General features: G+C 58.1%; 9 protein-coding genes across 9 annotated transcripts; 4 read left to right on the forward strand and 5 right to left on the reverse strand.

Moving 5' to 3' along the window:
• Nucleotides 1-3201: 3201 nt before the first annotated feature.
• B0H64DRAFT_402426 (uncharacterized protein) lies at nt 3202-3656 on the reverse strand. Its single transcript, XM_062804230.1, has one exon. It carries the CDS (start codon nt 3644-3646, stop codon nt 3401-3403), a length of 246 nt encoding a protein of 81 aa, XP_062658548.1. The 5' UTR covers nt 3647-3656; the 3' UTR covers nt 3202-3400.
• Nucleotides 3657-6530: 2874 nt separating this feature from the next.
• B0H64DRAFT_200697 (uncharacterized protein) lies at nt 6531-9400 on the forward strand. The gene is made up of 3 exons (XM_062799252.1): nt 6531-7691; nt 7813-9077; nt 9151-9400. The coding sequence occupies exons 1-3, from the start codon at nt 6824-6826 to the stop codon at nt 9220-9222; spliced, it is 2205 nt and encodes a 734-aa protein (XP_062658549.1). The 5' UTR covers nt 6531-6823; the 3' UTR covers nt 9223-9400.
• Nucleotides 9401-11737: 2337 nt separating this feature from the next.
• Nucleotides 11738-13528, reverse strand: B0H64DRAFT_418703 (Adaptor complexes medium subunit family-domain-containing protein; the record flags this gene model as incomplete). The annotated part of the gene is made up of 3 exons (XM_062805336.1): nt 11738-12917; nt 13013-13432; nt 13485-13528. 3 exons carry the CDS (start codon nt 13526-13528, stop codon nt 11738-11740), a joined length of 1644 nt encoding a protein of 547 aa, XP_062658550.1.
• Nucleotides 13529-13656: 128 nt separating this feature from the next.
• B0H64DRAFT_402432 (uncharacterized protein) lies at nt 13657-14483 on the forward strand. Its single transcript, XM_062804231.1, has 2 exons — nt 13657-13908; nt 13969-14483. The coding sequence occupies exons 1-2, from the start codon at nt 13800-13802 to the stop codon at nt 14148-14150; spliced, it is 291 nt and encodes a 96-aa protein (XP_062658551.1). The 5' UTR covers nt 13657-13799; the 3' UTR covers nt 14151-14483.
• A 253-nt stretch (nt 14484-14736) lies between these two features.
• On the reverse strand, nt 14737-16440 carry B0H64DRAFT_200762 (1, 4-beta cellobiohydrolase). Its single transcript, XM_062799253.1, has 3 exons — nt 15749-16440; nt 15333-15657; nt 14737-15256 (listed from the first exon to the last, which is right to left on the reverse strand). The coding sequence occupies exons 1-3, from the start codon at nt 16188-16190 to the stop codon at nt 14836-14838; spliced, it is 1188 nt and encodes a 395-aa protein (XP_062658552.1). The 5' UTR covers nt 16191-16440; the 3' UTR covers nt 14737-14835.
• Nucleotides 16441-17016: 576 nt separating this feature from the next.
• B0H64DRAFT_200784 (uncharacterized protein) lies at nt 17017-18091 on the forward strand. The gene is made up of 2 exons (XM_062799254.1): nt 17017-17388; nt 17586-18091. Exons 1-2 carry the CDS (start codon nt 17177-17179, stop codon nt 17836-17838), a joined length of 465 nt encoding a protein of 154 aa, XP_062658553.1. The 5' UTR covers nt 17017-17176; the 3' UTR covers nt 17839-18091.
• A 1172-nt stretch (nt 18092-19263) lies between these two features.
• On the forward strand, nt 19264-20533 carry B0H64DRAFT_402437 (ribosomal protein L18e/L15P). Its single transcript, XM_062804232.1, has 4 exons — nt 19264-19379; nt 19623-19727; nt 19788-20155; nt 20214-20533. Exons 1-4 carry the CDS (start codon nt 19376-19378, stop codon nt 20289-20291), a joined length of 555 nt encoding a protein of 184 aa, XP_062658554.1. The 5' UTR covers nt 19264-19375; the 3' UTR covers nt 20292-20533.
• Nucleotides 20534-20648: 115 nt separating this feature from the next.
• B0H64DRAFT_375758 (FtsJ-like methyltransferase-domain-containing protein) lies at nt 20649-22097 on the reverse strand (the record flags this gene model as incomplete). Its single annotated transcript, XM_062802436.1, has 4 exons — nt 20649-20723; nt 20807-20968; nt 21147-21275; nt 21357-22097. The coding sequence occupies 4 exons, from the start codon at nt 22095-22097 to the stop codon at nt 20649-20651; spliced, it is 1107 nt and encodes a 368-aa protein (XP_062658555.1).
• Nucleotides 22098-22473: 376 nt separating this feature from the next.
• Nucleotides 22474-25069, reverse strand: B0H64DRAFT_200795 (uncharacterized protein). The gene is made up of 3 exons (XM_062799255.1): nt 24888-25069; nt 24544-24828; nt 22474-24487 (listed from the first exon to the last, which is right to left on the reverse strand). The coding sequence occupies exons 1-3, from the start codon at nt 24933-24935 to the stop codon at nt 22688-22690; spliced, it is 2133 nt and encodes a 710-aa protein (XP_062658556.1). The 5' UTR covers nt 24936-25069; the 3' UTR covers nt 22474-22687.
• Nucleotides 25070-25107: the final 38 nt, after the last annotated feature.

Below are 25107 nucleotides of genomic sequence, written 5' to 3' on the forward strand. Positions count from 1 at the left end.
AACAAACAACACGGTTGTTCCCGGAGAAAACGAGAAAAAGATATAAAAAGGGTTTGGAGCAAACCGCACCGCCAAGAACTAGTTAGTAGCCCGTGCTGCCTTTGTGCGGTGTGGGCGGGATCATGCGGTCCGGAGGTGCTTGAGCGAAGCTCGAGAAGCCAGGTCGTTGAGAGTGGACCCAAGCCATATGCAGGTACGGCACGCAGATCAGACAGGTACCAGATAAATGTACCGGTACTTGGGCCCGTTTCTCGTCGTACAGGCCGCCAACGCCGCAGATCTAGATCTCTCCATGCCGGTGATGGGCTATTCGCCGCAGGCGCCCAGGGTGGTCGCTACAGCGGTAAGGGTGTGATGGAGGGCCCGGTCCCCTGGATCTGTCCGGGGATGCAGAGCGGCCCGCGCTGGGAAGGGGGGATGATGGCGGCGGCGTGTTGGCAACCGAGGCGACTTCACTCCTCGCAGACGACCCACGCCACGTTCCCATGTAGGCGCCATGGGGTGTTGCCGCCTGCGGTTGCTGTAGCCGCTGGCATGTACTTGGTGTGTGTAGTCGCAGTCGCCCCCGGTCGTCTGGATAGCCTTTGAGCCGCAACCGCCCTGTGCGTGCTCGTCAAAACGGTCTTGCAGGACGCCATGCTCGGAAAAGGGGGAAGGGAGTGCAAGGGCACCGGTTTCCTTGGCTATCATAGGGCCACTTTCTGGCACGCGAGTGCCATAATACTACCGTGGGGCTGGTCGGGAAACCAATCTCGTTTCGTAGCGTTTCGAAACGATGTTTCCGTCCAGATTTAGAACTCGTGGGAGATCTTTGTCGTCCAATGTCCTGGTGGCGGCTGAGGATACTGGAATTCGTGGGGGGGAGACGAGCCAATGAGAGCGTCGTGATGGGGTCCTGGAGGCGCTGTTGGAAGTTGTAAGCGCCGGTTCGGCGTCAAGAGACGCAGAGCCTCGATACGTCCCGCAGCAAATTTAGCGCCGGGGTCGAGCTCGCGCAATCGCGCATCTGCGGCCGGCGGCAAGACCATGCTTTTTGCGAGGAGAGTATGCGGCCGAACATCCCATTTCGCTCTTCACTTCCGGGTGACGACCCACTGACCTCGTGGAAGAAGGGTCGCCTCGATGCCGAATGTTCTTTTTATGGCATCAAAAATTCCCGGTTCGTGTTGCGGCGGGACCGAGCGCCCACGCCCAATCGTCGGGCATTCGTATGGCGGAAGATGTGCGCCTGGGCCAGGCCAGGAGGCTTCAAAGGTGCCTTCTTTCGCACTTTGCCCAAGCATTTGGGCTCAGGAGTTCGCCGAGGCACTTCTACGGGGTTGGGACGCCTTTAGAAGGCCATGGTCTGGCGCCGAACAAGGATTCGCTCTTGTCACCCTCGTGCCTCGAGACGTATGGGCTGATATCTGTTGAGGTGGTGCATTGCTAGGCCATATCGATGTCAATTTTGCGGCACCTGTTCCGGAAAGGTGTGCGGAGGTTGGAGTGAGTCCGGTTCGCTGCATTGACGTCGTTCTTGGGCAACGCAGACGAGTCGGGCCTTTTGATTCAGCAATCTGGTGAGATCTCCTTCTGCCTCGGCTTTGAAGAGCTGCTTACCACGAGCATCCTTCCGTCTCGTCTCGGAGCGTCCATCGGCCCCGCAGTAAGCTGCTTGTGTGCAGGTACCAAGTACACCGTCAGATGACTCCGGCTGCCGGCTGCCGCAGATTGTGCCTGTGTGGTTTGTTCTCCCCATCAAAGCTGGATGTTGAATGGCCTGCTCGGTGATGATGGTCTGTCTTGCTTCCAACGGAGCCCTATCGGCCCCGCCGGACCGGCCGCGTGGCGGAACGCATGGTTCGGTGAAGCGGAATTCCACCTGTTTGTCATTGGGCAGCAGCGGCGGAGGGAAGCAAGACAATGGAAGGCGTTTGAACCCTGTCAGCCTTGTCACAAAGTCGGAGTACACACCGCCTGTCGGGTGTCACTCCCTCATCCGTCCTGGGCGTTTTGTTGGTTGTTGGGTTGCGGGAGTTTCTGAGTGCCGGAGCGGACCCAAATGACGCACAATTACCGGCGAAACAGAAGCGTCGATTGGTGAATTTTGTTAGGTCTTTCTTGCAGTGATGAAAGATGTCGGCTGTTGGGCGTTTCGTGCCAGCTCCTGGGGAGTTGTGGGAGCCGCGCCCAATCAAGTTGAATACCGTCGCACCAGAACCACGCGGGTCGCCCAGTGTTGACCACCACCTCCGAACTGTGACGAGGGCCGCCTAGCGCAGGTCCGAATCGTGATAGCGTTAGCCGCCTCTCTCTGCCACGGGGCACTACTCGATGTTGCACACTGGCATCCCGCCTTCTCGCTAAGTTCCTTATTTCGGCTGGTACGACCACGAGTTGTTTCTAAGAATGGATCAAACACTTGCCCGCTTGTTGCCTGCACTTTTGCGGTAATCTGGTTCCTGCCGTCTCATAGGATGGAATGAATCCCGTGCTGGCCAATGAGGACTGCAAAGCCTGCATAAAACTGCTGCCCAATCAGAAGGTGGATTCCGTGAAGGAAGAGCGACAGGGGTATGGCGTGCGCTTCTGCACGTTGCACCGTTTGAAGAACGCACTTTGAGACGCTTACACTGTCTCTGTCACTCTGCGCATCAAGTCCGCCTTCATGCTTCGCTGTTCCTTTTTTAAAAAGAAACCAAAATCACCAACACGGCCAACAACGAACGCCTCGCCGATGCACCTGCAGGACTCGAGCAGAGGCTGCTGCTGCTATAATTAACTTGCGCGCATGACTTGGCTATCGCTTCGGAAGATTACCGATTTGTGTGTTTCATTCATGACTGAGTTTGGGGTTCAAGTTGACTGTGTGGGGACGATGACACCTCGCGCCAGAAGCAAGCGCGAGGCACAGGGGGATGCCTCGACTATCACCGGCAGGAAGGCGCCGTTGCTTCCTCCGCGTCGTCTCAGAGCGTGACATGGCTCAATAGTGATGGCCAACCCAGCTCTCCTTCCCACACGCACACGCGAACAATGTCGGCACTTGGCTGAATCTGGACACACAGTGGGGAAGTTGGCAGCTGGCTGGTAGCATCGATGCTCCCTCTGGTGCAGTTTCGGCAACCCTCCTGAAATGACAAGGAGGCCAAAGAGGCAATTCATTTGGATGACCCGCCTGAGTTGATCCACATCCCGACTCGTTTGACCGTGACTGTGTACGGAAAAGGAACACACTTGCCCTCCCGTCAGCTGCCGGGTTGGCCGCAGGTCTCTGGGGACCGGAGCCGCCCACTACCGTCACAAACGCAGCGAAGCGGCCGTCCGCGGCTCGTGGCCCGAACGTTAACGACCTGAGTTTATGAACAGAAGAACTTCGTGTTTGGTGGCTAATGTGTGCTGGAGGACTCGGCTGACTGCGTTAGTGACCACGAATCAACACCGAGTGTGCGCAGCCCCATTGGTCGCTCATTGTGCAAGCCTCGAAGCTCGCTTCGCCATCCCGTCGCGAGTCATTGTTCACCTCCCTCACAAAGCGCGGGGTCATCCGGTACCGAGGACAATGCTTTATGTTATCAGCTTCGAGTACCTTCAAGCCGAGTTGGCTCAGACGGCTGAGCAAGACAAACAGGGCCGAGGAGCTCGTCAGAAGCCTCGAAAGAAGCATAGCTCGGCCCGTCTTACACCGACATGTTGCTCTACGAAAGCCAAGTTACACTTCTCGTGTCCACGGACGGACGTACATGTACATACATCTCGCCAAAGGTGCCATCAGTACCACGGTACCTTTCTCCGTGCGTGTCTTGCCCTGTTCTTTTGCCCAGACGTGAGTTACAGCAGGAGACGGCCCTTTCCACCTGCACGCCATCCGTTACGGAATTCGAGCACATCGCGCCTAACTGCGTCAATGTCCCTTGCTTCTCCATTTTGGATGGGGGCCAAATGATATGCCGCGGCGCCGACCCCAAATCGACATCGGGCTCCCGGAATCTGTTCGTCATAGTCTCCCGAATACGTCCCGTGCAGACTGATCGAAGCAGAGCGCAGATTGCCGCTTCGCACGCGATACCCACTTTGTGCGAGGCGACGGAGATCTGTTGGGTTCCCCCGCTGTCTGTCACGCTGCAAGAGGTTTTGATGGGGGAACGTTGGTCGGAAGTCGGTGGGGCCTTTGGACCGCATTTGGCGGCTGTTTCCTCTGATTGAGCCACAGGTTGCCAGCACTAAGCTTAAGTTCAACAGGGACCAAGGAACTGCATGAAGCTACTGCGCTCTTCGTCTCTCACCTGTCAGCTTGGCGGGCTTGTCCCTGGCAAGGCCGTTTGCGTGGCCACCGGGCTGAGCTCCCGGGTAGCTGTCCCATTCTTCAAGCATTTCAGACGGTCGGTCAAGGAGTGAGGCGCCCAGGAAGGAAGCCACGGCAGTGACAGGCCACAGAATCACTCGCTCTCAACCCGAGGGACACGCGTCAACTTCATCAAGCCTCTGCCGTTCCCTCGGTGAAAAGCCGCGGTCAACAGTGTGCATCACAGCTTGCCTCCCTGGACAACGTTTCCTTCCATATCAGACTAACCCGTGCAAGACCACAGACAACCGCTCGTGTGTAACTTTGCCGACGGAGTTGGGCTTGGTAGACTCGCGAGATTGTAACTAGGATGGTGACTGCGTCTGCAAGTCCCTGGCCTGGCCGCTGGTTTTCTGTGGAAGGGTTGGGGTGACGGCGGTCCCTCCCACACCTCTTCCAAGACGGGGATTCCACGCCCCCCTGGCGCAAACCAAAGGAAAAGATACCGAGGTACTTTGTGCCTCTGGAGGTACCGGTACAAAGTCGAAGTCCCGTCGCCCCCCCGCCCCCCGGGCCCTCTGCGGCGTGCCGCTGGGGTTGAGGATCGAGTCTCAGTCCCTGGCGGAGGAACTCACCCGCGCATCTCACATTCCAGCGCGGGTATTCGTACAAGTAAGGTGGTGTAATCTGTACACTAGTTAGTTTGACTTTGATGGAAGCCCCCTGCCCCTTGTATTGTACGAATCGAAACGTAAGCTCTGCTTGCCCTGACACGGAGGGACTTCCTCTTTCTCTCACGGCACTCTCCAACTTCCGCGTTGCCCGCTGCAAAACTACCCCGGCTCCCCAGGTCATTCAGGCACGGCAGACCCACATGCTCACTGACCGGGGTTCCCTGCTAGCCAGATCTCGCCGCTTCTCATCCAGCCTTTTGCACCCGCGGGCGTCTGTGCGTCTCGACTCACGACGGCTGAGCGGGACATTTTTCTGGCGCTTGTTTGGCTGTGAGCACTTCCATGAACGGAGCGCCGGGTCTCTGATTACCTCGCTCCCTCCCCCTTCAGACCATCTCTCCGCTCCGCATCGCATTGCATCCCGCGAGACGAGGCCGTCAGGAGAGTTTGCAGAAGAAGGGATTTTCCCACCCGTTCGATGCGCCGGATTTGCGACCACGATTCGAGAACTTGACACCACCCACGGAAGCCTGAGTTATCCGCGCTGCGGCACTGCGAAGTGCGAACCGGCGGCCTGCCTCTCGAACCCCCGTCCCGACAGGCGCAGCATAATCGCGCGTTAAAGAGGGCCAAGCGCCACCACTCGGCAACTCAAAAAAGAAGGCTGGGGAACTTAGGATTCCATCATTTTTCTTTTGCGGCAACGACGGTCACGATATCGGCTGCATCTGGCACCGGGAATCTCGTACGCACGGAACACGTCAAGGCCCTTTCCCCATCCTAGGTTTCGTCGCCGTGTTGGTAGCAGGCTGCCAAGGAGCGCAACGGACAGGAACGCCGCAGTTGGGATTTGCGCACAGATCAGCGTGCCGCCTCACTCACCATCGACGACGACTAGGTTTATGTCTCTCTGACGTGTCACACGGTACCGTTAGAAACTTCACGATCTCATCATCGGAGATCATCGGAGCGGAGCCATCTTTTGCCTTCATTCACAAAATACCCAGCAATAATAGCAACTTAGGCCGTGGTTGAGAAGCAACACCGGAGAGAAGCCTGTGGTGGTTTACCGTTTTTGTGAGGCCTGAGCGGCGGCGCGGTTGTTTTTTGGTCGCTACCCGACCCCCGGCTTGTCGTTTGCGCACCGGGCCGCGGATTTGCGGTCGCTCCCATCGCTCCATCCTGGATTCGCCTCCACGCCCGACTCAGCCTCCACCATTTGCTTGCTTCTGAGCGAGCAGGTGCTGGTTTCAAGCACTCAAAAAGGGACCCCAAAGCTCCCCACTGAGAAAGACGCATTTCTGCATCAGGACCGGAGCCGAATTCGACCAACCTAACGACCCCCAAAAAAACCAAAAAGAGGAAATCACAACTCCGCGCGCCATTGTCCAAACGAGTCCAGGGCTGGAAGTCACGGACGCACGAGCGCCGACCGGTCTCCACATTCCTCCTTCACTGGTGCATCGCAACAGGCGCCTTCCTGCTGCTCATCCTGCTGCAGCCTGATCACACTTTTTTTTCCCTCCCACAGCAAACGCCGACGAACGGGCCGTTTTACTGTTCTTAGTTTAATTTTACTCGAGACCGGAACTCCCGATCACACCGGAATCATCGCATTCCTCAAAACGCCTGCCCGGGTACTCTCACTCACTTAGGGTTCTCAATCACCGAGTCGCTTACATCCGCCATCTTCAGCTATCTCATTTATTTGCTACACCAACCGCACCCCTTGAGACCACCCTCGCTACGCGAACCGAGCGGACGCCAACCGAACCCCGCCGGTGCTTCGCAACTACAGAGCGGTTGCTTCGGTCCTAGCCTCCGCTGATCTCTCACTGTTGGATTTGTTTGTGGCTTCGGGGGCGCCTGGGAGAGGCGGTTGTGGATGGAGATGGCGACATTTACGGCATTGAACGGGGGCTCGCCGAAATCTGCGGAGGGAACTAATGGGGCGGCGATGGACGGAGAGCGACCAAGCCGGCAATCGGCCAGCGTTGAACCCAGGTCCGCCGAAGGGTACCGCAGCCAGAGGGACCGGGACGGCCTCGAGGCCCAGGAGCGCCGGAGCAGTACCAATCACGAGAGGCTTCCATTTCCCGGCGCCGCCGCCTTTGCAGACGTCGAGGGGTCGCACAAGCGCAAGCGGTCAATCTCGGACTCTCCTAGGAGAGAGCGCCTACGGTCGCCTCCCATGAGGACGGAAAGAGCAGAGCGGCCAGAGCGGTCAGAGCGTGTGGAGCGAACCGAGCGAGCAGAGCGAGCAGAGCGTGCGGAACGTGCGGAACGTGCAGAGCGGTCAGAGCGATCAGAGCGGATGGAACGATCTGAACAGTACGAGCCGCATCGCCATCCGTCGGAATCACAGGATGGACGTACCACGCCGCAAAGGGATGTCTATCGCGGACGGCAAAGAGATGAAGTGCGGGATAGCGAGCACTGGCGCTCGGAGCGGGCTAGGGAGGAGCGCACCTCGAGCTACGAAGCCCCTTACTCGGCTGGTCCGGTATCGGCTCAGTCAGAGGAGCCATCGGGCGACTTGCTCCGGAGGGCGACAAGCCACGGCGATGACGACCAAAGCCCAGATGGTGACGACCGCTCCATGTACCCTGGCCAGTACACGCCCGAACACCGCAGGGATGGCATCCTCCAGTCGGACCCCAAGAAGCGGAAGCGCAATTTCAGCAACCGCACCAAGACGGGTTGCCTGACATGTAGGAAGCGAAAGAAGAAGTGCGACGAGAAAAAACCCGAATGTGAGTCCAGTTCCGTCCCAATGTTTTGGTTTCCTCCCGACCCCAAAACGCGCTTGTTTACACGCATGGCCACATTTTGTGGCCGCATCCGGCCTGTTCTGGCGGCTGACAATCCGCACAGGCAACAATTGCTACAAGGGCGGTTTTGTCTGCGCTGGGTATCCCCCGCAGAGGGGAGCCTGGACCAATACGCCCGAGAGCAGCAAGCCGGCGCAGGTCAACATCGAGTCGAAGGATCCAAACTACGTGCCTCCGGGAGCGTACGGGATGCCCCAGCAACCGCCCCCGTACAGCGGCAGCCAACAGCCTCCGCTGGGCCAGCAGCCGAAGCGTGACTCCCTGCCATATAACCGCGGCCAGCCCACTCTCCGGATTACGCCGCCCCAGGGCCGTCCTCTGCAGACAGACGACGATAGGCTAACCGCATCGACAATGCCAAGCTCCATCATCAGCCCCGACAACAAGCTCTCAGCGCTATCAGGGTACACAACATCGGCGTCCGCGAACATGTTCCCGACCCCAGTCAGCGCCGCCGCCGTGTCTGCCTTCTCGGACCGAACACCCAAGGAGTACCAGCGCGTGCCACCGCTTCACGACCTGACACGGACCGACCCGGATCAGCAATCGCTGCCTCCTCCACCGCCTCCGCAGAGCAGTACCATGGCGCACCCCCCATTTAGCAGCATGTTGCATGGCGGCAGGACGTCAACTCCGCCGGCGCCGCCGTCTACGATATCCTCCCAACCCCCCTCTGGCGGTGCCCAGGCGACGGCACAGGCCGCCCTTTCGCACACTCAGTTTCCCTCAGACAGGCCATCGCGCCGGCAGAAGGAGGAGATGCTGAACGGCAGGCCGTACTATCCGTTCGACAAGGAGCTCGTGCTCGAGCGAGAGCGGTGCAATGCTGCGTGTTGGCGGTTCAACAACTCGACCAACCCGAACCTGGGTGTCTCCCCCACTGAGCGCGCGCGGCTGTTCCGCGACATTCTCCACCCGCGCGAGGGCATCCAGCTTTCTCCTAGCATGGTATCGCCCGTCACGCGTGCAGGGCGCGTGGGCGAGAACGCGACGGTTGAGGCGCCCTTTAATTGCGACTACGGCTACAATATCCAAATCGGCAATAACGTTTCGATCGGCCGCAACTGCCTCATCAACGATGTCTGCGAGGTCAGCATCGGGAACAATGTCATCATCAGCCCTAACGTCTGCATCTATACGGGCACCTGCAGCACCAACCCGCGTTACCGCAAGGGGAACCAGGGCACGCAGTACGGCAAGCCTGTCATTATCGAGGACGACGTTTGGATCGCGGCAAACGTGGTCATCCTTCCGGGGGTCAGGATCGGCAAGGGCTCGACCGTTGGCGCGGGGTCGGTCGTCACGAGGGTATGCTTTCCCCCCCTTCCCTCGCTCCTCTCTTGCTTGACTTTGGTTTCGGTTTGCTGACTGCTTGATACAGGACGTCGCCACCTGGAGTGTCTACATGGGCCTCAAGGCCGGCCACCGCAGGGGCATTGCGCTTGTTCCCTGAGCTTGAAGCTAGATTGGGGCAGTGAATATTTTAATATCTCTTTTTATCGATCCTTGCCCCACCCACACCATTTAGTATCGTTATTATTTTGTTGTTTTTTTGGCTGCGAGGCTGGATCTCCCCCTCCCCTCTTTCTTAGGATGACGGACGACGGACGACTTTGGGCTGATTAAAGATCTGATGAGTGTTTATTTATCCCCATCTCCTATGATACCCAGTATTGTTCGTATGTATTTATGTACGTATGGGACGAGATCAAGCCTTTCTGTTTTTTTGTGAAGGAACATGGAAGAAGAAGAAGCATAATGTGGAATGTAGGAGGCGGCGTGGCGTGGCAGAAGAAGCGAGTTGATACCTCAGACTTGACCTTGATACCTGTTATGATACATAAAGACGTTTCTGTTATTATTTCCCAATTTGAGCGGGCGGTGACTGCATTCTTCGATTCGATATGATTTACCTGTTGTTGACCCACAGTCTCCTCCCTTTGTTGGGGGCGATCGAATCGCGCGATCTACATCCCACGGTGCTGTTGGTACACACACACAGCACATCGGTGGCAGTTGGTTGCAGCGGGATGGATCGATCCGCTTGACAATGCCCTTCTTTGAGGGTGGTTTGCTTGTCAGACGCGGTTGGATCTCTCGATCCATCTGCCTCGCCGTGTGCCTGCTGACTGACAACGTGGGTGGCATTGAGGATCAGGAGTGGGGGTGAAGCCCTTCGGATCCGGTATCCGATGTTTTTCTACTTCGTCCTTATTTCCTTCCCTCCGGTCCACCTCTCCGTCCCATTCCGCGGGGGGGGGGGGGGGGGGGGGGGGGCTGAGACATGCAAACAACGCGGATGCTGTTGGTGTGTTTCTCGGTGCGTTGTTTCTCTCTCTCCCCTCTTTCCCTCCGGGGGCCGCGACCCTCACGGCCGGGTCTGAGGAGCGGCCGATGGGACGCAGAACACGCGGACACGTGTAACCCGCGGCCTCTGGCCCGGGCCAAACATGGGCCGCCGCGGCCGGTGGCCGGGCTGACCGGGAGGGGAAATTGGGAAGGGACTGTTTTCTTTTCTTTTCTCACTTGCGCCGCAGTCATGGCCAGGCAGCTGTTATGCTGAGTTGTTTATGCCGAGCGAGCCAATATCGAAAGCGAGCTAAGACGGGCGGAAATGAAGTGGTTGGTGTGTCATGTGTGTCGGGCCCCTGGATGGATACCGTCCGTCTCTCCTTTCCGCAACAACGGATCACATGCAAGGTCCCGTCAGATTCGGCCTGCGTGGGTTCCGCGGCGGGAGGATTGTGGTGTTGAGGGGCGGTCAGCTCTCTGATTCCTGTGTAACCACCGCGCCATTTCGGGTGGCCGTCCGATGCGGCACCGGCTGTTGGTTGTATGGATGTAGTGTACATCAATACATGCACAGTACACACTACGCCGTTACTGTTTAGGCCGGCTCTGTCCCGCGTTCCAGGCAACCTCGAAATAGCCGTGCACCCCCGCAAAGATCCTCCCGCCCTGACCTTCGGCTCCCAGCATGACTGCGGCGTGGTGCGGCACGGATGTGGGAGGGGGGAAGAAAAGAACCTCACTCTCAATGCTCAGAAACAACATGGCGAGAGATCGGGAAGGTAGACGGGGTTCGTGTCGAGGTGGTTGGGCATGCATGACAAAAGAAAAAGAAAAGAAAAAGCCACGGCTTGGCCAACCTGATCTCGGACTCGCGGGAGCCCGACTTAGACGGTTCCACGGTTATCAGATCGACAGAAATGGCTCCTGTTGTGACACTCGCTGTTGGTTCCACCTTGCAGCTTGGGCTCAAGGATATTCAAGTGCCCCAAGTCATGACGAAGCAATTCGTCAGGGTGTGAGAGGGCCCTAAGCAGCTGAGCCAGAAAGGTCCTGTCCCACGCTGTCGGTAATCGCTTCGCTTTCAACAAACATGTCCCGAGCGTGCCTGACAGTTTCCCAAACGGTATGGGATGCGAAAAGTGCTCACTACCAAATTGGGGGGGAGGGGAGTTGAGACTAAACCCTCGTAAATCAACCAACAGGAGGCCACGAAATGTGTGTGGGAAGAGACCACTGGGTATTGCGACGTTGGGCTGACAGGAGGAGCCTGCGGTGATTTGAGGAGATGGTGTGGAGGGAATCCCGCCAGGGAGGGGTTGGGGGAGCTGGGTACTGCATCCTGCTAGCGCACCTTCGAGACGTTATCCAAGGGGGCTGTTGGCTGTTGGCTGCGTTCGGATGGCATGCAGGATTTGTGCTCAGGGGGTTGGATGGAGGGCAGGATTCGGAGAATTAGCGAACGAGCGACGGGCCGTTGGTCTGGACCATGCTGGTGGGCTTGCGCCCGAGACGCCCGAACGCGAGATGGCCTGCTTCAAGATGGAATCGGTGAATATGTGGGACGGGGGTCTGCACTGGCCGATGTAGGACGCCATATCGAAGGGCTGGCACTGACGAACAAACATTGCCAATATTCGAGAGACAGCTCTTCAGGGTGTGTTTTGGCCGTGCCTGCATTAACACCGTATCTCCACACCACCCTTGCTAACTGTCAGGTACTTGACGCCCTTGTACGGCTTCACGCTCTCCCCCAACCCTCGACTCTTCCTTGGGTCAAGATGGATGCTCTCCACCTTGATGCCGCTGGCCAGCCAGCCTTTGACGGCAAAGCTGAGCGAGGCCGAGCTGGGCATCAGAATCTTGTTCTGCGCCGACCTGCGCTCATCTCGGTCGCCAGCACCAGCGTCCACAGCCGCCTTGGCCGATTTCGCAACGGGCGATGAGTTCTGGTACGGCTCGTCGTACGAGTATGCGTTCGCGCCCGTGCCAAAGCCAAACCCTGTCGGATCCGACTCCTCATCCTCCTCGGTCATCTGCCCCACGACCGTACACCGCAACACAAAGGACGCCGTCCCCTGAGCCAGCTCCTTGTTCGAGATGGTCCACTCCAGCGCCCGGTCCCCCGGATTATAGGTAGCATCGCCCCTCGTAGGCCTGATATCCGAGAGATTCCTCACGTCCTCCGGCAGCGGCACCGACACGGCAAGGTCCTGCAGCGCCGGCGCCCCAGACGGCGCGCTCGCCCCAAAACCCCTCGCACCACCACCACCACCACCCAGACCCCCTCCCCCCCTTGCACCCTGCCCGGCCGTGGCGGGCCCAAACATCCGGTTCACCTGCACACGCACCTCAAAGTCGGACCCCGTCGCCCCCAACCCGGTTTTAATCTCCAACGTGACCGGCAGCTTCAGCGGGTTCGCGCCGGCCCCCACCGTGGCGGTGTCGCCCGTGAAGGGCATCAGGTCGACCTCGTAGCCGGCCAGGGTGAAGCGGCCGTCGGGGGGGATGAAGCTGAGCACCCCCGGCTGCTCGCGCCAGCGGGCGAGGCGGACGCAGGGGTGGAACACGGGCAGGTCGATGACGCTCCTGAGGTTGTGCTTGCCGGCGGGGCCCGTGAGGGTCAGCAGCAGGTCCGGCACGCCCGACACCTTGGAGGTGAAGGCGATGGTGCCGTTGGCGAAGGCGGCCAGCGGCCGGCCCGACGGTGCTAGTGTAACTGATAGTGTCTCGATTAGGTCTGTGTAGAGCTCGTTGGAGGTGTGCCGCACGTTGGCGCGCCGCCAGGGGAGGGCCAGGGTTGGTTGTGGGTGCAGGGCGGGCGAGGGCGAGGAGAAGGTGTTGGCGAAGGCTGGTTTTCTAGAGGGGAGAAGGGGAAGGGAGTTAGTAAATTTGGCCCGTATGTAATGGGAAAGAGGGAAGCTGGGGGGACCGGGAGAGGAGGGTGTCTGTACGTTGGGAGGTTGAGGTTGCCTAGCAACTTGTCCATGAACCCCTCCACCTCGACCATGTCTCGTAACGCATTGGGTTCGGTGGTGGTGATTGTCCCCGCATCGCACATCTCGGTCAGGAGTTGGGCGACGACATCGTAGTTGGCCTCGATCTTGTGCGCTAGCAGCGGCGCACTGAGGAACTCTTCGAGGGAGTCGACGACGCGGTGTAAGAACTCGAGGACGAGGAGGGGCTCGACCTCGGACGAGGTGGTCAAGAGGAAGAGAAGGTTCGCATGTGTGAGGTTGAAGACGAGTGTCGGCGGGTTGGTGTTAGATAAGTAGATAAGGTTCGGTCGAGGGACGGGGTGGTCGAGGTAGAGGGGCAGCAAATGGGATGCCGACAACGGTCGTGACGAGTACGTGTGCGACAGGACGAGGGCGCTAAACGGTGATTAATGTATGGCTTGATATAGAATTACGAGAAAATACTAACTTATGCTCGTCATAGATGTGCAGCGCCTCGACGACGCCGTTCATGGTCGGTTTTTGTTTTTGTTTTTGAGGTTGAGCTCGCCGTAGTTTTAAGGTCGGGTCGGGTGTTCGAGGTTGGGTCTGACAGGCCCCGCGGGCTTCTGGAAGCACTGACGCAATGCGCCGCGGCGCCGGCGGCAGCGGGAGCAACAGTTGGTGCCAAGCCCCTGCAGAATCTCGGCCAAGAGATGCGACTTGACACCACCACCTTACTCACTCACCACTCAATTGAATAAACGGAAGAAAAGATATTCTTTCACCCACGCCAACTCCCGTCATGGCCAAGGACAGCATACCACAAATCCACTCGCTGGACAAACCTGAGAAGCTGCAGGACCTTCTCAAAGAGGACGCCGGTGACGACTGCCTGCCCTGCAAAATCGTCGGTGAGTTTCTCACATCGTTCCCTCTTCCACCAGGAAGTGTTGCTAAAAATGCTATCATAGGTGGCGGCGCTTTCCTAGGCCTGGCTGTATACAGCTACGTGTCCGGGCAATCGCAGCTCCAGCAACAAAAGGCAAAGATCCTGGCCAGTGGCTCACGGTTCGGCATGCGGAGCAGAAGCCTCGGTATCACGGGCATCTCACTTGGACTGGCCTGGTTGGGTATCTGGAGGCTGGTCAAATGAGTGCGTGGAAAGGACTCACAACTTAATAACCCATCGCCGCTCATTTGTACGATCCATCGATGCGGGATTGGGGGCGCACCAGGCCGCTGGCTAAGTCTGTACTGCGGGCCAGACTGAACGATGCCCAATCTCACTCCTCTATTATGCGACGGCCTCGTCTAATCGATCCCGGATAAGGAACAGCGGAGAGAGATACGATGTTACGAGTTGGGCAACACTGTGTACCTAGGCTAACGGGGGAGAGGGGACAAGGGCACCGACATCACCTGGGTGAGAACCCGAGACTCACTCATGTAAATATATGTATCAATATAAGGACACGTTACTAACAATCTGTCTCTTGAGGCTTCGATTCCTCTCGACCAAACTTGTTTCATTCTCTCTCATCGTACCGCGTAATTCCGCACGAACCACCGTCACTCGCACAAGTCCTACAATCACAACCGCACGGGAAAACAGAAAGTCGTCGCGACCCCATATGTACTGATAGGCCTATGAAACTACTACACTAGAAGGGAACATGGTAAGGTAAACGCGCGACCAAAGCACAGCGCCCGCTCGTGTCTTCCGACCCAGTCTCTTTTTGCCATTCCTCCGCGCAGCAGCGGCGGCAGCGGCAGCAGCAGCAACTTGAGAAGCAGCAGCAGCGCCGCCGCCGGCGGCAGTCGCCCCGTGGTGGGCGCGCTTAGAAAGCCGGGTTGGCGTTCTTGAGGAGGTCCTCGAAGTAGGCCTGGTTCCACTGGCCGGCCTCGGGGCTGGGGTTGTAGGCGTCGGGCTTGCCGCAGAAGTCGTCGTAGCGGGTGGCCGAGGTGTCGCTGGTGCCGTCGGACTCGCCGCCGGGCTTGACCCAAACGAAGGCGTCGGCGAGCTCGGTGCCCGTCTCGGCGGTGGGGCGGATACCGAAACCGGCGCCCTTGACGTTGCACCAGTTGCCCCACTCCTCGCGGAGACCGGGGACACCGTTGCGGCCGGTGTCGATGATGGCGTGGTTGGGCATGCCGGCCGCCTCGAGCGAAGCACCGAAGGTGGTGATGTACGACATCTCGTTCTGGCACGAGTTGTACTTGGCGTCCGAGGTGTCGGAGAACTCACCGGGCTCCATGTCCCTGGAAGGGGGGAAGGGTCAGTCAGCAAACCTCGAGTGGTCTTGATGTGTGTTTCCGGGGACGAAAATGGGCTTACCATTGGTTCCAGCCAGCCACGTTGGTGGCGATACCACGGAACTGCGAGGGCTCGCCGGCGGCCTTGTAGGCCTTGGCCAGCTCCTCAGCGCCGGGGTCGAGGTTGGCGTCCCAGCCGAGCCAGCCACCGTGGCCAGCGTCGAGGTACATGACGACGTTGGGCAGGTTGAGCTGCTCGAGCGCGTAGGCGACACCCTCGTGGTAGCCGTCGGCGCTCTCCTGGCAGGTGGTCAGGTCGATGTTGGTGACCAGGTTGGGCAGCGAGTCGGGCTCGATGACGAGCGCGAAGGCCGTGTTGGGGTTGGCCTTGAGGATCGGGACGATCACTGCGGCGCTTGTGTCAGTAACCTGCCCATTCCCTCGGCTGATTCTGCTCCTCTCGCTGGTGTATCGAAGCGAGGGAAAGGGGGCACTCACCATCGATGTACTCGGTCTTGTACCTCTCGATCTCGCCGACCTTCAGCTCACCGTTGGAGGCCTTAGCGGCGCAGTCACGGCCCGGAAGATCGTAGATGACGAGACCCAGGATGTTCTCGCAAGGAACGTCCGCAAGCGCAGGCTCCAGCCTGCCAATGTTCTCGATGGTGTCGAGCCACAAGAAGGTACCGACATCAGCGACGGCGGCGGCGGCCTCGGCGAGGCTGGCGTCCGTGAGCTGCTCGACGGCGGCCTCGACCTCGCCGCGGTAGAAGCTGTTGGGGTGGAGGGTGTACTCCTTGAACACGTTGGTGCTGGCATCGAGCGTCACGGCCGACTCGCAGGCACCGCCAGCCTGGCGGGGCTTCTGCTGGGTCGTGGGCGACGGGGCCGCAAGGGCGGCGGTGGCGAACGCCAGAGCGGCAGACGTGGAGAACTTCATGTTGGGCAAGATCACACAAGCTGGAGTTGGAACTGTGATGGGCTGGTCGAGAAATCTTCCTCCTTAGCAACCGAGGGAGGGTGGCTCGCCTTTATACCGGGCGTGGGTGCCCCCTTGGCGTCTGCCGTCTTCCACGGCGGCCACATCCCGGAGCCTCAGGGGCCGAAGCCAACGAACGCCCCCAGGCCGCTCACGAGGTAAGGCTACCGTCCTGCTCTGGAGGTCGAGCCTTGCAATCAGGAAGACAGGGCCGGTGTTGGCGCGAGGGCTCGGCTTGGACGCTCCGAGGAGGGATGTGAACCGCGCCGAGCAGGCGCCGTGAGGATATGGATGCGGGGCTGCTGGCGAGTGCCGATCACATCAAGTGGACGGCCTGCCAGGTCCCATCTCGCACTTCATATCGAGCTTCATTTACGCTCAGGCGATGGCCCCGTCGCCCCGTTGCGGATTGGCTGATGGACCGCGGGTACTGCCACTGCGGTTGAACGTGTACGTGGGGAATGTGGGGAATCGGGGAACTGGTTCCTGGCAATCTGGGGTGCTTTCCACACCTTCATGCACGTCCCTCGATCTCCCGTTTGGGAAAGCTAAGGGTCAAGGGGGGCACTGGGGGGGACGGAGCTCGTTGCCCTTTACAACCGTCCACCGCCACAGCGGGCTTGTGAGAAAGATTCGCCGTGCCGATCAGCGGGTAGCGGTCCGCCACGAGGAATGGCAGTGGAGTGGCTACGACTGATGGCGTACATGCTTTGGGGGAGCGGAGCAGAGAGCCCCCGAGGTGTTGTGGGAGGTAAACCACTCTGGGTGACTGCCCCGGGTCATCACAGGAGATTGACTCCGAAGGGCCTAGAGCTCAATCCCCCTTCTCACAAAGGCAACAACACTCACGACAGGTCGGAAACGTCCATTATTGTCATCTCGAGATGCATTGGATGCTCACGATCGCTTCACACCACGATCTGGGCGTGGCAGTTCATCAAGTTTGAATGCGGGGACTCCGCATGCACCCGTACGGTCATGTAGGTGTGTCTGGCCATGAGGGTCTCCGGGGGAGGACTCCATTTCCCCAACATTTCATTCCCGGCGCTAAACGGCAGTTGGTGGCTAAAATACGCCATTGTCTGAAACGGAGCTTGATTTGTCTGCACGCGCATATAGTGCCCCCTATTAACCCGTTGATTATTAGCCGGCAATCCCAGCCCAGTGCCACGGGAGCACGCAGGGGGGTATCGTCGCTGCCGATCATGATACTACCCGACCTGCTCGACCGCACAATTCCGCACAATTGGACGGACTCTTGGTTCTCTCGCCGCCCCGGCTAAAGCCCCCGGACGCTTCGTCGGCACGGAGCATCGACCGAACAACACGAAATGGGACGAAGCACCCCCTATACGTGCCCCCCGTTAACTCTTACGACGCCCGGTACCAACGATCCAATGATCAGGCAGCGATGGCTTGGTCGTCAGCCATAGGAAGTTCGGTAATCGTTGCCGTGCCTGTGTTACTTCCGGTCTTGCGTTTCACTCGTTTGCTTCGAGAAGCCGGATCAGATGGTGGTGAATCCGGAAATCTGCTCATAACGCCTCGACGTGACGTGTTGATGTCATCGCAACCATGTCCGCCAGGGGGTGCAATGGAACTGTTTTGAAACTCAACTGATCAAGGCCACCGAGGCGAGGACTACCTCGTCACCTAGCCATGTCCTTTGGCCTTACTCTGTACATCCTTCATCCTGCCGGAGTCTGTTTTGTTGTCTTGCTATGTCTTCAGCGCCGGCTAGGCCTAGGTTGTTTCCAGGTTGATTCCGGGGTTGCGGTGACTACGATATGATAAAGCTTGAGGATATGAAATCGGGAGGCGTCAGGAAGTGAGTAATTAGCACCGGACGCTCCGAGAAGCTGGTTACTGAGACAAAAGTAGGTAAATTAAATCAAACCTTGACTTAGAAGTCGGTAACGCAGTTGACGATGCCTGCCGTTGCATGAACTAGGCTGCCGTCCCCTACTGAAGACGAAGGCGGTCCGGACTTGTTGTCCCCCGTTTGATTTCTCATGTCCTTTCGTCTTTCACCAGGTTTCTGATTCAACTTAACGTAGTATAGTAACCCATGAGCTAGTCGCAGTTCTCCCACCAGTTTTACCCGGCTATCGTACCTGGCCTCTCAACATCGTTTGCTCTCCCATCGAAGCTTGTTACTGCAGCTGTTTTACTCTACTTTCTCTTTCTCAGTCTCTCTCCTTGATAACTGTTTCTCATCCGACTAGTCTACTTTTCTCGCTAGTTGTCGCCAAGGTTGTTGGGCAGAGTTCCCCACCTCAGACTCAGTCTAGTAAAGCTTAGCGAAGACGTCGGTTCATCGGCGAGCTTGACGAGCGCTCGGGCGCCGACCACACACCCCTTGCGCCCATAAATCAGATGATGAGCTTGTGGGACGGGATATTCCGAGGCACGGCTGTCTGCGACCGCAACAATCCGCCAATATGGTGTTTGGGGTCTCCGCCAGACGAAGTCCACGTGATGGGAAAAGTCGACAGGGCATCTCGGGGGGGATCGGCGGATGATGTTGTTTGTGGTTTAGGAGCGTTAGGGACGCGGCGACGAATAATACTCCAAGTGCAAGGTTGAGCCAGAGGACGGTGCTTGTAGAAGCGAGAAGGCAACTCAAAAAAGGCGCCACACGGGACCGGGGACATTGGAAAATGGGACTCCCTCCCTGGTACATAGGCTGTGAGTGTGGTTGTGGAAAGGCATTGAGTGTTTCGAGGGTATCATGAGCTGTATGATCCTGGTGAAAGCCATCTTGAACAGCTCGATAAAAAACCCAAGGTGTTGACGCACGACATACTGCCCGTTTGGGTCAACGAGAAGGGTTGGACTCCAGCGCGAGAACAGCGCTACGATCTTGGCTTGCTCCGCTGTTGTCTTCGCTCGGAGAATAAAAGCTCAGGACCCAAAAGAGAGGCTTGGCCAACCCCATCACCGGTGCCCCGAGCTCGAGCCCTCTGGCCCCACCCAAATTCACTAATCTGCCGCGACACACCGCCCACGCACAAATCATCCCCCACACCGGCACCACCAAAATCTCTCGCCAAATTTTGCGCCCTCGGAACTTCGAACCATCGCCCAACGAACTTCACCTCCCATCGACTCGGATTTTTGTCGACAATCCACGAGTCACCGTCACGATGGGTACGTAACCCTCGGCCTCCTCGAAGCCTTTGTGTGCGAGTGGATGAGATTCTGAAACACGTCTCTCTCTGCGATATGGCATTTTTGCTCCCGGTCGAGAATTCGTCGTCGTCGCTGTTCCTGGGCCCTTTGTCTCGAGAGAGACGGGTCGGCGCAAGCTTCGAGACGATGCATCACTGGTCGACGCGCCAATTTGAGCATACCAGGATCTAAAGGCTGACCGGAGTCCTTGTTGAATAATAGGTATCGATCTGCGGAAGCACCACGAGCGGTCCACGCACCGCAAGGCCCCCAAGAGCGACAACGTCTACCTGAAGCTCTTGGTGAAGCTCTACCGCTTCTTGGCCCGTAAGTCATCTTTTTGCCCCAACCACGGTAGTCGACCGTTCTGACGGAGTAACATTTCAGGCCGCACTGATGCGCCCTTCAACAAGGTGGTCCTGCGCCGCCTGTTCATGAGCCGCATCAACCGCCCGCCCATCTCGCTCTCCCGCATCGCGGCCAACCTCAAGAACGGCAACGAGAAGAAGACCATCGTCGTTGTTGGTACCATCACCGACGACAACCGCCTCCTGACCGTCCCCAAGGTCTCGGTTGCCGCTCTCCGCGTCACCGCCACCGCCCGTGCCCGCATCACCGCTGCCGGCGGCCAGGTCATCACTCTCGACCAGCTGGCTCTCGAGAAGCCCACCGGTGCCAACACCCTCCTCCTCCGCGGCCCCAAGAACTCGCGTGAGGCCGTCAAGCACTTCGGCATGGGCCCCCACAAGAACAAGGTTCGTTTTCTATCCCTACTTTACAGCGCTCGACAGAACAGCACTGACCCCCCAATAGAAGCCCCATGTCCGCTCCAAGGGCCGCAAGTTCGAGCGCGCCCGTGGTCGCCGCAGGTCGCGTGGCTTCAAGGTCTAAAGTGGTGGATATGGATACCCTTTGGAGTTTGGGGCGTGGCGCGGGGTTCTTGGTCGTCGCATGGCAATGGTTTTGGGGCATGTGGTTCTGGGCTTGCTATGCTGTGCCGTCGGTCACAGGCGGCATACGGAACACAAAAGTCTTTTCTCTTTTTTTACGGGCATGAAGAATTGACTGCATGGCACTTGACTGATGCCACAGCTATGAATGACAATGCCATTGAGCCCCGCGGCAGCATACACGACTGTGCTTTGATTTGATGTGATGTGATGTGTTATACAAAGTATCGCGGCCATGTCTTACAATATAGTTCTACACGTCTGCTCGTCCCGTCGCCAGCGAAGCAAATCCACCCCCTCACCGGCGCTCAATATCCTGCAACGTTACGTCGCCGTTCCTCCTAAGCGCCACAAAGAACGACTCTCGAGATTCCTAAACCCGCATGAGTCAAATCGGATACACCCAGACAGACCAGATAGAGTAAGAGAGCGTGAGAGAAAGAAGATAGAACTCACACCGCGTGAAGCTTCGGGCTTCTCCCGGTGCACCCTCTCGAACATGCCCTTTAGCAGGGTCTCGAAGGCCTTGTCCTCGGCTCCCTGGTAGAACTTGCAGACGAAGTCCCCCCCGGGCTTGAGCGTCTCGGACGCGAATGTGAGGGCGGCGTGGCATAGGTCCTGTTTGGGGGCGGGGTGGGGGAGAGGTTGTGGTTAGTTGAGTTTTGGGTATTGGGTTTTTGGGTAAGGGTAATGGGTTTCTGGGTTTCTGGGTTTCTGGGTTCTGGGTTTCTGGGTTCTGGGTTTTGGGTTCTGGGATGGGGATGGGAGATGGGGAGAGAGGCGGGGGTCTAGTTACCATGCTCCCGGCGTGGTCCCTGAAGGGGGTGCCGCTCGTGTTCATCATCCTATTATACGCGTTACTCAAAGCCCTGACCGAGAAGCCGCGGGTTTGGGGCCAGGCTTCTGACATGTCGCTGAGTACCACCTGGTGTGTCGTGAAGTGAGTTGGCAGTGTTAGCCGGTCTCGTTTTTGTATGGGCTGGGCTGGGGGGATGCGTCGACCTACGTCTACCAACCGCAGATTCGGCTTTTCTTGCTCCTTCGGTTGGGTGCTCTCGCCTGGCGAGGGTGATGTTGATGAAGGAGAAGCCGGGCTTCCGCTCTCAGAATCACTCTCATGCGCCGCCATCCGCTCGAAATCGATATAACTCGGCCGATCAGCAATTGCATCAGCGTCCTCATCAACCACCTCCTCCCTCCTCTCCTCCCTCTCCGCCCTCCTCCTCTTATCCCCCTCCACCAGCACCTGCTTCACCATCCTCTGCACACCCGGACTCAAAAAATTCCCCTGGATCGTGCTGACCCCTTTCGGCGGCTGGGCGGGGATGATGTCGATGCCGAGGATGGTGCCATTGGGGGCGGTGCGGTCGACGGCGACTTGCGACCAGCTGCCGGGGGCGTAGCCGAGGTCGACGACGACCTGCCCCTCACCGCGGCGGAAGAATTCGTACTTGGAGTCCAGCTCGAGCAGCTTGAAGGCGGCGCGCGACTTGTACCCGGAGACGCGGGCGTTGCGAGCGAAATAGTCGTTGCCCTGGCGGATTTTCCAGGAGCCGGATGAGGATGCGGGGCGGGATTGGATGTGGTTTGGGCACGGGGATGAGATTGTTGGCTTTGACGCCGCGGTATATGTTGATGGGAGGAAGTAGTGTGAATTAAAGGTGTTTGTTCTTGAGCTTGAACATGAGAGTCCTCTAGCGACCGGGACGGCCACGCGGAGTGGCGTCCGGGTCCATGGCGCCTGCATATGTGTAGACGTTTCAGGTACACATGGGGCGACGAGTATGTGTTCCAGATTTATTCCTCAGGGCAAAAGAATACAGGCGTTGATGTCGAGTTGGTTTGAAGCTGTGAAATGTCATGAGGCTGGATAGTTGCAAGTCTGAGATTGACGCGTGGGGTGTTGTTTAGGTTAGTCTCAATCCCTCAATTGATGGATACTTGGCGCATCCACGAGCAGCGAAATATCATCGTCGAGGCGCCCGATAAGCACACAATCCCGGTTAGTTATCCGCAATGATGTTCAGAGGGCATGGGTTTAGGTATGTTTGGTTGAGTAAAAATAGAGGCGGTGGTTGCATTTAACGACTGCAAATGGGAGACATTTGAACCGTCACGTCAGTTGCCAGAAGATGAGAATCAAAAGTGTCCCATTGATTGTGCAGTAAAAAACAAAAACACCGATATGCCCAACCCCTAACCAGTACCCGAACACCAAATGCAACAACACACTCGCAACGCCGAAATATGCCCACCCAATCGTGCCTAGTTCCCACCAGAAGTAAATGCCTGAGACCACAAGACCACAAGACCAACATCACCCGTTCACAACGACGACTATGCCAAGAAGCTGGCCGCTACACCCCTCCTCTCCTTCTTCAGCGGCGAAAACGAGGCCCCGGCAAAGGCATTCTTGACGCCCGCACCGAACCTCGCAGCACTAGGGCCTTTGCCGCTGGCTTTTGCCCCAGCAGCTTTGGCACTTGGTGGCCGCTTCGTAGTAGCAGCAGCAGTAGCAGTCGGCTTTACCTTCTCACCCTCGTCCTCACCCCCATCGAACAGAGTTGAGGGATTTGCCCCGAGCAGCTTGCGCTTCTTCTTCTTGGGCTCCGCTTTCTCCGGGATGCTGCTGAGGCTGGCAGCAACGCTGGTACTTGTCGGTTTGGCTGCTGGGCTGGCATTGTTGGCGGCGCGGTTCTCTTGATCTTGGTTGGTGCTGCTGTCACCTTCCTCTGCCTCTTCGGTAACCTTGTCAAGCGTTGACTCGACGCGCGGAGCTTTGCGGTTCCGGGCTGTGAGGTTCTTCTTGGAGGGCGAGGAGTCGCTGAGGGGCTTTGTGCGGGGCCTGCCGCGTGGCCGCTTTTCTACAAGTTTTGTTGCAGAGGCGGGCTTGGTAGCTGAGGATTCGACCGCTGCTGGCTCTTCGGGGGTTTGTTCTTCGGCGGCTGGCTCTTCGGCAGCTGGCTCTTCAGCGGTTGGCTCAGCGGTAGTGGCCTCCTCGGCGCGTCGGGACTGGACCGCCGCGGTTGGCGTGGTGTCGTTGTCTGTGGGTTTCGGAGATCCATCGGGATTGTGCGTCTTGTTGAGGAAGGGCGTGATGGAGAATTCGGACTTTCCGCCGACCATGGACAGGTCGAAGCCCCTCTTCTTAAGAGGACGCTTCGGCCGGTCGTCCATGCCAGGGGTGAGGAGGACTTTATCATCCACACTCATCTCATCCGCTGACCTCTTCTTCTTCGCGTTCGCCTTCGCACCGGCGCTCTTAAGCGGCACTGTGGTAGTTGCGACGGTAGAAACCTTCGCCGCACGCTCCTGCGCCTTCTGTGCCTTCTCCAGCTCGGTGCGGCACTTCTTGAGCTCGTCCTGTGCGTCACGCAGCTTACTGCGCAGCCTGTCCACCTTGTCAAACGCAGCTTGCTGCCGTTCCTCGGCGTCGACTTGGGCCTGCTCGTTTTCCTTTCGAAGCTTCTCCTGCGCCTTGGCCTGCCCCTCCAATTCCGCCCGAGCCTCGGCAAGCTCCTCCCGGAGCTGTGTTAGCTCCTCATCAGAAGCTGATTCGGCTTCCCTCTTCACTTGCCGCTGCGCTGCTCGCTTCTCGGCAGCAAGGGCCTTTTGCGCTTCCTCCAACCCTTGTCGAAGTTCCTCCATTTCTTCCTGCATTTCTGATGTCGTGTTGGACTTGGCCTTGGCTAGCTGTTCCGCCCTGCGCTTTTCGGCAGTAAGGCTCTCCTCCACCGTAGCCAGCTGCTCCCGGAGTGTTTGCAGCTCGCCCTCAGCTTCACTGTTCTTGTTCTCGTGGCTTTTCAGATTCTTCTCAGCGAGACGCTTTCCCTTGGCCAGCTCTTTCTCCAGCTCGCGCACTTGGTTGCGGAGGTCTTCCTCCACTTCATTGTCGCCGTCTTGCCTCTGTGCTGCCTTCTCCGCAGCTCGCCTCTCGTTAGCAAGCTCGACTTCCAACGTACTAAGTTGGCGCTCTAGAGCTAGCTTCTCGGCAAGCACATCTTTCTGGTGCGCGAGTTGCGATCGCAGGTGTTCTAATTCGGGCTTGAGGACGGCGACTTCCCGGGAGAGGGCAAGCTTCTCGGACAAGACCTTGGCTGAGTCTTGCGACACGGCGTTGAAAGCAGAGAGTTCCTCCTGGAGTAACACGCATTAGAACGCAACTCGGAAGCGGGGCTAGCGGTCAGCTTTACCTTTAGGTTGGTAATCTCGCGAGCTTGAGACTGCATCAGGTTATCCTGCCTGCGGGATTTCTCCTGGGCACTGTCTAGCTGGCTGCGGACATCGTCGATTTGCGCAACAAGCTCCTTAACACGTAGGTCTCTTTGCGCAAGCTGGTCCTTGACTCCCGAGGTCTCGTCACGGAGCACCATGCTGCGCAGCTTTAACCTGCGTGTTTCTTCGTTCTTGACCACGAGATCGCAGTCGTGGGTGGCTTGCCGGTATTTCATGTCGAGATTGTGCATCGTTTCGGTTCTCTAATATTGATTAGAAATGTTAGAACAGCACCCGCCGCGTGGGGGGGGTTGATGCGCACCTCTTCAGAGTCCATGTTTACACATTGCGACGCGTTTGTCGGCGGCATAAGGACGTAAACAATGATGGGGACGGGGTCAACAAAAGTCTAGAGTCGCTAGTAATAGAGTAGAAAACAAGGCAGAACGGCCCAGCAGGGAATCAAGGGCGTAGGACGATGGATGATAGATGGAGGGATAGATGATGCAATGTTCGAGGAATGCAATCATCAAGCTGCCCAC

This window comes from Chaetomium fimeti, assembly GCF_033439085.1.
Source record: "Chaetomium fimeti strain CBS 168.71 chromosome Unknown B0H64scaffold_5, whole genome shotgun sequence".
In the NCBI taxonomy this organism is placed as follows: Eukaryota; Fungi; Ascomycota; class Sordariomycetes; order Sordariales; family Chaetomiaceae; genus Chaetomium; species Chaetomium fimeti.